This window comes from Artemia sp. Qi Xiang Cuo, chromosome 19 (genome assembly GCF_049724085.1).
Source record: "Artemia sp. Qi Xiang Cuo chromosome 19, ASM4972408v1, whole genome shotgun sequence".
In the NCBI taxonomy this organism is placed as follows: Eukaryota; Metazoa; Arthropoda; class Branchiopoda; order Anostraca; family Artemiidae; genus Artemia; species Artemia sp. Qi Xiang Cuo.
The window spans coordinates 6,112,272-6,126,336 of record NC_142812.1 but is presented as its reverse complement, the minus strand read 5'-3'; the positions used below and the strand labels follow the sequence as shown (position 1 = coordinate 6,126,336).

General features: G+C 35.6%; 1 protein-coding gene across 5 annotated transcripts in view; it reads left to right on the top strand.

Moving 5' to 3' along the window:
- Positions 1-14,065, top strand: part of Sh (Potassium voltage-gated channel protein Shaker) — a 338,900-nt gene that overhangs the window by 87,931 nt on the left and 236,904 nt on the right. For all 5 annotated transcript variants that reach the window (XM_089105495.1, XM_089105496.1, XM_089105497.1 and 2 more), the window contains exon 2: positions 1,980-2,103. In XM_089105495.1, the coding sequence (XP_088961621.1) occupies positions 1,980-2,103 (124 nt within the window). The remainder of the gene's footprint in view (positions 1-1,979; positions 2,104-14,065) is intronic.

Sequence of the window (14,065 nt, the reverse complement as noted above, 5' to 3'; positions counted from 1 at the left end):
GATTCAAATCAAAACCCTTGGAGAGTCAATTATTTACATGTAGCAGTCTCAAGCTCAAAACCTCATCCTAGCGTCCAACAGATCCATTGTCGGACCAAGGGATCCTGGGTGTTAGTACTAAATTTACAGAAGATGCCACAAGTTCTAAACTTTAAATTAAAAATTTTATTGCTAAAAACTGGTGGAATATCGATCGAATAAGGCCTCCTAGGCATACGATACCATTTTTCCTATGCCTTCTTTTCAGGCCACTCATATCCAACGTGGAGTTCGACATGGGTTGTACAGATTATCGTTTTGAGTGCCGTATTCAGCACGGGCGAATTCTTTCTCAGATGGAAGCGTTTTAAAGTTTTGATGGGCTAAACACAGAGAAACTGAAAACGGTTTTTGTCGAACCCGCTCGAAACACGCTTCAAACCGAGTGCCTGAAAACACAATTCTTTTTTTTTCTTATGTGCATGGTTGTGCTAGTTTCCACTTAGCTGATTTAATTTATTTTAACTTAGTTAATAATTAATTTTAATTAATTAATAATTAAATTATTAGTTTAATTAGTTAATTTTAAAATTAATTAAACAGTCACGCTTCAAAGCACGCTTCACGCGTCACTAGCACAACCATGCACGCAAGAAAAAAAAATAGAGTTGTGTTTTCAGGCACTCGGTTGGGAGCGGGATTTTAATACATTAATTTAACAATCAAAATTGATTTCACTGTCCTTGGTATTTTTGCATGATATTTTTGGGAGGTTCCATGTAAGGGAACCAGTCATTATTACCTGTGTTATTGTAACAGGGGACATAGGAGCTACCCAATTGCTATAAATTAAGTAATGATGCAAGATTCAACAACGAATACCCACCCTTAAGAAACAATAGTTTCTAAAGGCGCCGACAGCCTGTAAAACGTGGCTATGGTGGGATGTTAAATGATAGACACTTTTATTGTTTTTAAAATCTTACCACATTTTCACCCCTTCTTCCAAAAGGTTTATGACCCTTACTACCACTACTAAAATTACTTCTACTAATACTCACCGCAGCACCAAGCCGCCTGACCCCAACACAGCTACGCACGCTCCTCCTTTATCCCAATCTATTCAAAGCCTCCCTTTTTACACCCACCCACGAAGTTCCCATTTCCTTTAAATCTTTTTTTATGACGTGTTCCCACCCCAGACGAGGACGACCTGCTTTCCGTTATGACCCTTATATACAAGGCCGTATCCAGGGGGGGGGGGTTACCCGGTTTGAACCCCCCCGAAATTTTTGACCGAGTCGAAAATAAGTCGAAAATTAGTAAAACCTAGGTAAAATCAGTAAAATTAGTCGAAAACTGAGTCAAAAATTAATAACCCCCCCCCCGAAAAAAATCCTGGATCCGCCCTTGCTTATATATATATATATATATATATAATATATATATATATATATATATATATATATATATATATATATATATATATATATATATATATATATATATATATATATATATATATATATATATATATGTATATATATATATATATATATATATATATATATATATATATATATATATATATATATATATATATATATATATATATATATATGTATATATATATATGTATATATATATATATATATATATATATATATATATATATATATATATATATATATATATATATATATATATATATATATATATATATATATATATATATATATATATATATATATATATATATATATATATAATTATATATATATACATATATTACATTTGTATTGCATCAATGTCTTGCAATAGTAATTTTCTGGGGATTTGTTTTTGATTGGCTTGAACTTCGAGTCCCGGTAAGTTTTTAAAGTCTTTTTCAGCACGTGTGCCAGAGTAAGCGCCAGCAAAAGCAGTGCCAACAGAATTGGCAGATTTCTCAAAGTAAAATTTTCACTTTTTAACATCGTCATCAGAAAATTCTTTTTCAGGTCTCTACCGAAATTGGCTAACCAAGATGACGATGGGACAAACCCACCTGCAAATTACACAAGTGGTGGTAATTTTGAGCCCATACCCCATGATCATGAATTCTGCGAAAGAGTGGTCATAAACGTAAGAATTTGAGTTTTTGGCTTAGTAAATGAGTTCTAAGGGTTACCCACTCTCTGGCAAGAGGCATATATCTAGGAATGTCATTGGTCGATCAAGCGTGGAAAGATTCCACTACGCGGGGCGCGCTACTTGGTGAGCGCAACTTGTTAAAGTAGGTGACCCTCGATAGATAAATCATTCATTAGTGTTGTTAGCCAACTGTGGTGCCAAGTTAAGTGTATTCTAATTTTTGGCATGTTTTTTTTTTGTCTCCTGACAAATTGTGAAATGCTCCGCTAGATATTTTACTGAGAGCGATAGCTTAGATTAGAGTCGCCTTTAGAAATGTCATAACAATTAATATAAAACTATTAGATAGTTACACACTAAACTGTTATCAAACGTTACTATCTCCAATGGAATGAATGACTCGGTGCATATCTAGAATTACGTTCGAAACTAGCCTTCGTATTTTCAAATCTAGAAAATTACTGGAGATTCTTCGAAATTTAAGATTTCGCTAAATTCTAAGGGTGTGCTTCAAAATAAAAATTAAACATCGTAGGTATTTAACTTCTTTCACAATTGACACACAAAAGTTAATTCAGTTTGTCAACAATTTGAACCCTATCCGCGGAATGGCATTTATCATGAGAGTTGCGAGCACCATTTGAACCCCAGGTATTAGTGTCCAATAGTAGGCTGTGGTACTTACGTATTAAAGCAACCTCACTCAAGAAGTTTGACCTGATCTGTCTGCGTTAAACTGCATTGTCTGTCTGCATTCAGACACAATTAGCTTAGGCGAAGTGAGATAGACTACTATGTAGGTATATTTTAGTTTAATATTTAATATATAGAGGTTAGGTATTTAATATAACGCATTCTCGGCAGCCTGCTTTCCATAATTCTTTGTATTAGTTTCCATAATTTTGTTACTTAAGTGTTACATTTTAATTATATTTAGGTATATTTCACTAAGATTAACCTAACTTCACTTCTTGAGTGGAGTCGCTTTTATACATAAGAGCCAAGGCTGGCTTTTTAAGCTATACCATCTTTATATTCAATAACACATTGAAAAGATAGTCTAATGGAATCAGGGAGTAGTAGTAGTACGTTGGAAGGAGCATAAGAAATTGGAACCAGGACATAAAAACATAAACATCCTCCCAAAATAATTTTGACATTAGCTTCTGCATGCACGAATATTAAAGCTCCGAAAAATTTGCCCTTGTTTTACTTTGCTTCGTATTTAATATTTTCAATTAGCCTATTTACCATTATTATTGTTTACCATTACTATTATTATTACTATTGCTATTACTACTATTACTATTATTACTATTACTATTATTATTATTACTATTATTCTATATTATTATTACTTTTATTATTACTACTATTATTATTATTTACAATTACCATTAGCATTTACAGCATTATTACCGTAAAAATATATTCGTGACAAAATTTGAATAGTGAGGGTGCCACGTAAAAGTAAGTAACTTGAAAGTGGTCGAGGAGGAGGAATTCTATATATATATATATATATATATATATATATATATATATATATATATATATATATATATATATATATATATATATATATATATATATATATATATATATATATATATATATATATATATATACATATAAATATATACATATATTATATATATATATATATATATATATATATATATATATATATATATATATATATATATATATATATATATATATATATATATATATATATATATATATATATATATATATATATATATATATACATATATATATATATATATTATAATATTTAAATTAAAAATGTAGCTTTTTGGCATCCCTGCTTTCAATAAAAAAAAGAGGTTTATCATTTAAAAATGATAGTCCCCCCCCCCTGTATAGGCAATATCATACAATTTTTTTTATAAACCATATTTTTGGGGTCATCTCCGTTTCAATCTTCAATTCACTAACCTTGTACATAGTCTACAGCTAAATTTTGTCTCAATAGAAGTTTTTTTTAGGGGGAGGGGGAACTTTCAGAACAACGCCTAAGTAAAGAACGATGTTGGCAAAATGTATTATTTATTTTTTTCCCATACCAGGGCACTTCGTATCGAAGGAGTTGTCGTAGAAATTTTGAAAGGGGATCATTCGATTGGAAATTGGAATGGCCAGTGCCCTTTTTAATAGTAGAAAGTGATTGGAAGGCAACTAGCACCCCTTCCACGCGCCCACCATTTCCCTAAACATATCCAATCAAAATTTTTAGATAGCCATTGTGTTCATCGTAATTGATTTCCATATAGAAATTATGTTTTTGAGAAGGCTACTCCGCCCACAGCCCTCAGGGCAAGGGTTGTAATTTATGCCCTGGGGGCATATAAGGTTTTTATAGAAAGTTTTGCTGTAGAAACTTCAAAAAGGTTCGATTGAAAATTCAAGGGGGTTGCGGCCTTTTTAATAGTCGAAAGTGATTGGAGGGCAACTAACCCCCCCCCCCCTCACGCCCACCTTTCCCCCAAACACATCCAATCAAAATTTTGGGATAGCCATTTTGTTCAACGTAGTTGAAAGTTCTTAAAACTAGGCCTTTGAGGATGACACCCCCCCCCCCAGCTCTCAGGGCAAGGGTTTCAAGTTATGCCCTGGGGGCACATAAGGTTTTCATAGAAAGCGTTGTCGTAGAAACTTCAAAAGGGCTCATTGGATTGGAAATTGAAATGGTTGGTTTCCTTTTTAATAGTCGAAAGTGATTGGAAGAGAACTAACACCCCTTCCAAGCCCGTCATTTCCCCAAGCACATCCCCCCACAGTCTTCAGGGAAAGGGTTATAAGTTATGTCCTTGGGGCATATAAGGTTTTTATTGAAAGCTTTGTCGTAGAAACTTGAAATAGGGCTCATTCAAATGGAAATTCAAAGGGCTAGTGCCCTTTTTAATAGTCGAAAGTGATTGGAGGGCAACTAGCCCCCCTCTCACGCCCACCATTTCCCCGAACAAATACAATCAATATTTTTAGATAGCCATTTTGTTCAGCGTAGTTAAAATTCTGCAGATTGAGTCTTTGAGAATAAAAACCACCCCAAACCCCTCAGGGTAAGGGTTGTGAGGTTATGCTCTGGGGCATACAAGATTTATATAGAAAGTGTTGTCGTAAAACTTTAAAAGGGCTCATTCGATTGGAAATTGAAAGGGCTAGTGCCCTTTTAATAGTTGAATAGGAGGGCAACACATGCAATCAAAATTTTGAAATATTTATTTTGTTCAGCGTAGTTAAAAGTTCTGGAAATTAGGTCTTTTAGGATGATAACCCCACAGAGCCCTCAGGGTCAGGGTTGTAAGTTATACCCTGGGGGAATATAAGGTTTTTACAGAAAGTTTTGTCGTAGAAACTTCAAAAAAAGCTCATTTGATTGGAAATTGAAACGGCTAGTGCCCTTTTTGATAGTCGAAAGGGATTGGAGAGCAACTAACCGCCCTCTCACACCCACCATTTCCCCAAACACATTTAATTAAAATTTTGAGATAGGCATTTTCTTCAACGTAGTTGAAAGTTCCGGAAATTAGGATTTTGAGGATGACAAACCCTCCCCCCCAAACTCCTCAGGGTAAGGGTTGTAAGTTATGCCCGGGGGCATATAAGGTTTTTATAGAAAGCGTTTTCGTAGAGACTTCAAAAAGGGCTCCTTCGATTGGAAATTGAAAGGGCTAGTGCCCTTTATAATAGTCGAAAGTGATTGGAGGGCAACTAACCCCCCTCTCACGCCCACCATTTCCCCGAACACGTGCAATCAATATTTTTAGATGGCCATTTTGTTCAACATAGTTAAAAATTCTGGAAATTGAGTCTTTGAGTATGAAACCCCCCCCCCAAACTCCTCGGGGTAATGGTTGTAAGTTATGCCCTGGGGTTATATAAGGTTTTTATAGAACCTTATATATCCCCAGGCGTATTCGATTGGAAATTGAAAGAGCTAGTGCCCTTTTCAATAGTCGAAAGAGATTGGACGGCAACTAACCCTCCTTTCACGCCCACCATTTTCCCAAACACATCCAATCAAAATTTTAAGATAGCCATTTTGTTCAACGTATCTGAAATTTCTGGAAATTTGGTTCTTGAGGATGAAAACCCCCCGCCCCCCCCCCCCTCAGCCTTCAAGGCAATGGTTGTAAGGTATGCCCTGGGGGTAAATTAGGTTTTTTATAGAAAATGTTGTCATAGAAACTTCAAAAAAGGCTCATTTAATTGAAAATTGAAAGGTCTAGTGCCCTTTTTAATAAGCTAGTCGAAACGGTTAGGAGGGCAACTAAACCCCCTCTCACGCCCACCATTTCCCCAAACACATCCAATAAAAATTTTGAGATAACTATATTTTTCAACGTATTTGAAAGTACTGGATATTATGTCTTTGAGGATTATAACCCCCCCCCCCTCACACACAGACACACCTCAGTGCAAGGGTTGTAAGTTATGCCCTGGGGGCATATGAGGTTCTTATAGAGAGCGTTGTCATAGAAACTTGAAAAATTTCGAAACTTCGAGGGGCTTGTGCCCTTTTCTATATTCAAAAGTGATTGGAGGAAAACTAACACCCCTCCCACACCCACCATTTCCCCAATAACATCCAATAAAAATTTTGAGATAACCATTTTGTTCAACGTAGTCAGTGGCGGATCCAGATGGGGATCCCTCCCCCCCAACGTCGTCTAAAGTAGTGTAATTTACTTAATTAACGCAAGTTTGCGTTGATTAAACTTGCTCCTAATGCAAGTTTATCGGATCAACCTATTCCCCTCCCCCTAAAAATGGTTCTGGATCCGCTTCTGAATATAGTTGAAAAGACCGAAAATTATTTCTTTGAGGATGACACTCCCCCACAGCCCTCAGCGCAGGGGTTGTAAGTTGTGTCCTGGGGGCATATAAGTTTTTATAGAAAGCGTTGTTGTAGAAACTTCAATAAGGGCGCATTCGATTGGAAATTGAAAGCGCTAGTGCCCTATTTAATAGTCGAATGTGATTGGAGGGAAACTAACACCCTCTCACGCCCACCATTTTGCCAAACACAATTCAACCAAAATTTTGAGAGACACATTTTGTTCAATGTAGTTGAAAGTTCTGGAAATTAGGTCTTTGCCAGCATTGGCGTAGAAACTTCAAAAAGGACTTATTCAGTTTGGAATTGAGAGAGCTTATGCCCTTATTATGGTCAAAAGCGATCAGAGGTGAATGCCCCCCATACCCATCATTTCCCCAAATACTTTTTATATAGAGTTGAAGGGTCCGTAGTCGAAGGGTCCGGATATTATGTTTTTGAGTATGACAACCCCCACATAGCCCTCAGGGCTAAGGTTGTAAGTTATGCCCTGTTGGCATATAATGTCATATAGAAAGCGTTGTCGTAAAAACTTCAAAAAGGGCTCCTTTGATTGGAAATTGAGAGAGCTATTGCCCTTTTTAATAGTCAAAAGTAATCAGAGGCAGAATCGCCCCCTCTCCCACGGCTATCATTTCCCCAAAAATTCCGATGAGCATTTCGATATGGCCTTTTTGTTCAACGTAGTTGATAGGTCTGGAAGCCCTCAAGCCAAGGGTTGTAAGTTATGCCCTGGGGGCATATAGGGTTTTTATAGAAAGTGTGGTCATATAAACTTCAAAGGGGGTTCATTGGATTGGTAATTAGACACTCTAGGGCTAAGTTTAAGAGTCAAAGTGATCAGAATGCAGTTGTCCCGAAATGCATCTAATAGAAATTTCGAGAGAGGCATTCTATTCAAAATGGTCTAAATATCATCTAAGAAGGCTTTTGGGGTTGAAACAAACCCCAGAGATTAGGGGCAAGGGTTGTAAGTTACGTCCAGGGGGTATTTAAGGTTTCTATGGAAGGAATGGTTGTTTAACTTCAGAAGAGGCTCAGGATTTCTCCCTGAAAAAGACCATGTCAATATAAAACGAACAGAAATTAACGAACAATCAAAAAAAACTTATTGCACAAAATAAGTTTAAAAAAGGTAAAGAACTCCATTAAACCAAAAATAAACAAAAATAGAATCAAGTAATCTACCAAGCATATAACTACCACAAATCAGTATCAATAAATAAATGAAACCCAAAACAAACAGAAATTAAAATAAGCCAAACTCAAAACGATCAAAAATTAATCTGAGTAGGGTTCTAAAGCCTATGCTTTCTAAAAGCCAGAATATAATTTGCTCTTTACTGAAAAATTCTTTAAAATGTGTTCATTTTTATAACTTTAAGAAACCGAAAACCAATTAAGATTTTAAGGAATAAATATCAGCATTTGTAAATTAAAGTGACAATGCACATTTTTTTCAGTAAACTCATATGAATTTTTTCAAATTATATTCTGGCTTTTAGAAACCATAGGGTTTAGAACCCTACTCAGATTAATTTCTGCTCGTTTTGAGTTTGATCTAATTATATAAACTGTGGTACAGGCCAATGAGCCTTTGGGGGAATAATAACATGCAATATTGTATGTGTATCTAATGAAGAATAAATCTTATTTTATCTTATCTTATCTTATTACTTGAAAAACGATCAGAAAATCAAATAAACAACAAGTTTTGTTTAACTGAAAGTAAGGAGCGACATTAAACCTTAAAACGAACAACAATTAATCTGTATATGAAAGGGGCTGTCCCCTTCTCAACGCCTCGCTTTATACACTAAAGTCTGACTCTTCTTCGTCACTCTACTTTTTAAAACAATAAAAAACTTTAGCTTAAAGAGCGAGGTGTTGAGAAGGGGACAGCCTCCTTTCCTTCTTGTGTGAAAATTTCTTGTGTAAGACACCCCCGAAAAAAAAATTCTGGATACGGCCCAGCTCCAAAGACATAAATATTGGACCTTTCAACTATACTGAATTATGTGGCTATCTCAAAGTTTTGATCACGCGACTTTGGTGAAAAAAGGGGCCTGGGAAGGGGTTAGATGCCCTCAAATCTTTTTCGTCACTTAAAAAGGGCACTCGAACTTTTAATTTCCGTTCGAATGAGCCCTTTCCAGATATTCTAGGACCATTGGTTCGATTCGATTACCCCTGGAAAAACAATAAATACGTATCCGTGATCTTTCTCATTTAAAAAAAAATGAAGATTCATTGACTTTTAAGGAGTGTTTCCCCCTTTTTTCGAAAATCAGGCAAATTTTCGGAGGTTTGTAGCCTTTGATGGGTAAAACTAAACTTAGCGAGTCTTATATATTTGGGATCAGCATAAAAGCTGATTATTTTGATATACCTGTTTATTTCAAAATTATTTGTTTTAGAGTTTCGGTAAGTATTGATCCGCGTCACTCATTTTTAGTTTTAATGTTGCTCCTTGCTTTCAATTGAAAACAACTTGTTATTTTTTATTTAATCATATGCAGCACAATAGTGCTACCTAAGTAAAGAACGATATAGGCACAATGTATTATTTATTACTATAATTTTTTGACTAGCGCACTTAGTAAGGGAAGGGAGTTGCCGTAGAAACTTGTAAAAACTTCAGAAGGAACCCATTCAATTGGAAATTGAGAATTCTAGTGCCCTTTTTGAGGGTCAAAAGGGATTAGAGGGCAAGCAGCCCCTCCCACTCTCATTAATACACCAAACACATCCAATCTAAACTTTGAGATAGTCATTTTGTTCAGCATAGTTGAAAGTCCAAGTGGCTATGTCTCTGGGGATGTCAATTTCCCTGAGCCCTCAGGGTAAGGGCTGCAAGTTATAGTCATCTGATACTAAAGCAAAACATATTATGTGCATAAGGGTTGTCAAAAGGCCGTAATTCAGGAATGAGTGAGTATATAAATTTGGACTTCGGAACTGCACCTGCTGCGAATACTACCAAAGCTGAAGATATTAAAGTGACAATTTGAAAAAATCTTGACTGGATTGTTGAACTAAATCAAAACGTATTATGTGCGTACAATTTTCAAAAGGGCGCATGAGCAATATCATTGGAACGGCTTATTGTATCAAGCTCATGTTTCCAGGTAATCATGAGGAGGATGTTCAGCTCATGTTTCCAGGGACTCATGAGGAGGATATTCAGCTCATGTTTCCAGGGAATCATGAGGAGGATGTTCAGCTCATGTTTCCAGGGAATCATGAGGAGGATGTTCAGCTCATGTTTCCAGGGAATCATGAGGAGGATATTCAGCTCAAGTTTCCAGGGAATCATGAGGAGGATGTTCAGCTCATGTTTCCAGGGAATCATGAGGAGGATGTTCAGCTCATGTTTCCAGGGAATCATGAGGAGGATGTTCAGCTCATGTTTCCAGGGAATCATGAGGAGGATGTTCAACTGACCAAAAGGAAACGTGTGTGCACTACTACTGCTATAACACTGCTGTTACTGCTGTTGCTACAACTGCTAATACAACACTACTACTGCTACTAATACCCTACTACTACCACTACTACTTTGGTACTAGTACTATCAAGGTTAAGGGTATGAAGGTGAAAATTTGAGAGAATATTGAAGGGAAATATGAAATAGTCAAAACACACTATGTGCATGCAGAATGTCAAAAGGGCGTACCTCAGGAATGCATTAAGGTATCAAGTTGGAAATCAATTGATCAAAAGGAAATATGTTTACGCTACATCTAATACTAACACCACTGCTACTATAGGGCTTGCTGTGGGGGAATAAATACAGCAACTTACAAATGTTTACATCCGAGGCCTGGTTGCCCTCTGTCAATCGATTGCCGGCTTTTCCTGTCAGAAACACAAAGATTAAGTAAGGTTTATTGCACAAGATCTTGAAGGCTAGAAAATGATATGACTAAATTTTAACATAGGCATTTTAAACCCTTTCGTGGAATTTTTCTATACATTATACTTTTACCGTCGGAAAAAAACTAAAACCCCTATATTTGCAAGAAGGCTGACATCAGAAAATCGCTACACAAAAATATTTCGTAATATAAAAGATTATAATGGAATTTGCGATTCAGCGCAATATGTTTTATTGAAACTGCAAAATATTATCTAAGGCTTCAGTCTTCAGTTTCAGAGGATTTCTTGCCTTATGTGCAAACATAGAGAATATAATTATTCAGCACATTGGTCAACAATAAACCATCAGCTTTTCCTCGTTCTACCTTAATGTCAGTTCAGGAACTTTTAGTTCTTCTGCGAATACAAATTAAGGGGGAACCAATTCATCCTGGTCATTGTTATCCCTCTCCAATCTCTATGATAGAAAAGCATCATTGTTATTCACACCGCATTCCAGGTCCCTAAAATCTAGTGTTGCTTGAGAAAAAAAAAAATCGGAGCAACAAGTTGTTGCAGTTTTTTTTCATGAAGAAGGGCGTTCAAATAGGAAAGCTTTTGTCAACAGCAATGAGGTTTACGATTAATTTTTTAATTACTCGTGTATTTTTTCAAATAAAATGTCAAGATCTAGGGTGGTCTACATGTCGTAGCCGGAGGTTTTTCATTTTTCCTCTTGAAACTGGGTCGTATATGCTGACTTACATGCATTGGGGGATTTCTTATGAGTTGCGTTTTTGGTAGCCTTTATCAAGTAGTGGGTGTATTGAGGTTGCTCTTCTATATGTTTAGTTCTACAGGAGGGGTTGGCACGGTGTAGTTGTACGGTGTAAGGTTTTACGGTGATTATAAGTTGTACGGTGATTGCTTATTAAAGTTGAGAAATGTGTTATCCGTAGGCTTTTTATGCCACTCAATAATAATATTTAATGGTGAATGTTCGCTTTCGTCATTTTCATTATTCCTAGAAATTTTGGCCTAATTCTAACCACAGTTTATGCCACCTTGTAGATTATCGTTGAAATTCCTTTAATGCGGAAAAATTTTATTTTTGCTGTAGTAAAATGTCTGCTATGTAAATGTTATTTCACAGTTTAAAACACAGTGAAATACAGTTTAAAAAGCATATGGTAAAAGTAAAAAAAAAAACACATATAAAAGAAGTTGTTGTTTTGTTTGATCCCAAGATTAAAAAACCCAAAAAGAATTGCGTTACATTAAAGCAAGGGTAAGATCAAAAATTAAGATAAGTGGTATTTCTCCTAAACACAAGGAGATCTGCTACCGGCATTTATGTCCTGTTCTTTGTGTTTAGGTCTAGGTCTTCTATTTTCAAAACCTCGGAAATGAATTTAGGCTCATTTACGAGTGTTTATATTAAACAGTATATTTTTTAGTTAAAATATTTGAAAGGTATCAGCTAAATAAAGCACACGTGTTTCCCCACCAGCAATGTTTTTGCATTCTAATGTACTTCAGTAAAATACAAATGATGCTTCAATGCAAAAATAAGTGGTATTTAAGGGGTAGCAAACCATCCACTATTAATGGTAATTTCTATACAAACTGCGCGTTAATGTGATTCTAATGATTTGCGGGGTTGAGGGTTGTATGGAGTATCTTCATTTTGGATTGATGTCGACATTTTACCGTTCACTAAACTTTTATTATATGTTTAAAATTTCCGTAGCAAAAGAGGAGCCAAACCCCATGCACCCTCTCCCAATAGTCAGTAGGCTATAAATATATTTATCCGACAAAAATTAAGCTAGAGGTACTCACCCTTAACCTCAACTTCCAGGTTGATCTGAAGGAACTATAGAAAACCTGGAAACTAAAATGCAGTTTTGAGGCGTCATCCACCACCGCCCCCCCCCCTCCACGCTATGATCGTCTACCCCTACTCGATGAGCAGCTCAAGTGTAGTCAAGTAATACGGTACATACATGAATAAAGTTTAAAATTTAGTTAATCGCTAAAAAGTTGCATTCGAATTATATGTTTTTAGGAACGGAATGTTCAACACAGTGGTCGTAAGGCTTAATACGCTGGGAGGTTTTTGGCAGAGAGAGATTTTAGATAATTTTTAACTAATTAACAATTCCAACATTTTTATTCAAATTATCCTGTGTATCTGTTCAGTTTGAATTTGCTCGAGTTCAAATCTAATAAGAATGTTATCAGTTTTTTCTCTCCCTTGCATATTTGCTGGGTAAGTGCAAAATTGTGTGTCGCGGCCCAAAATGACCGAAAACAGCTCTAAAATAAAAGTGATTATTTGAGTAGGCCTTTTATTGGTATTCTGTATCAACTGCGTCACTACGATCACTTATGAAAACTTTTAGCCTTAAAACGTGTCTGCGGAGCAAATGTGGTTCAAGATTTCAAACACTAAATTTTCTAGTTTGGCGATTTTCAAGGTATCTGGGGCTCTTGGATAATCTAGCATTCCAGTTTATCAAGGGCAACGGTATAGGTGTATCTGATAATTGTGACCTTACTTCAATCGCTTGCCCCTCACCAAAACCTTTTTAATTACAACATATAAGGATTACCTTTAGTTGAACACTTACAAACTTTCCCCAATACGACGGGAGGTGCTGCCTCCTGCACCTATTTCTGTCACTTAATCTAAATATAGTCTTTCAATTGGAGAGATTATATATTGAATTATCCCATTTTCATCATATGTTGAATTATATGTTGAATTATTCCATTTTCATCATATGTTGAATTATATGTTGAATTATCCCATTTTCATCATATGTTGAATTAAATGTTGAATTAGACTCTTTTCAAAGTTTAGCTGAGGGACATCTCATAGAAGTTTTAGAAACTTCGATCTTAAATTAAACTTTTTGAGGCTTTAGAGGCAACCCCTTGAAACTAACACACCACATTTGGACTACTACATGAATGATGATTTTCTAAATAATACAAGAAAAGCTTTCAAATTGTTATCTGTGTTTTTTTCCTTTATTTTATACGTAATTATATATATTTGATAAAATGCGTCACCCGGGGGCAGCAGAAGATGGGAAATTAATGTGTTGATATTTGTAAACTATTTTTGCCCTTAGAGTTTTTATGTAAAATTTCAACTATTCTAGGGCCTAGATTTACGTTTTGCGGTCCAAAAAACAGCACATAGCTAGGCACAATCTCTTCAGC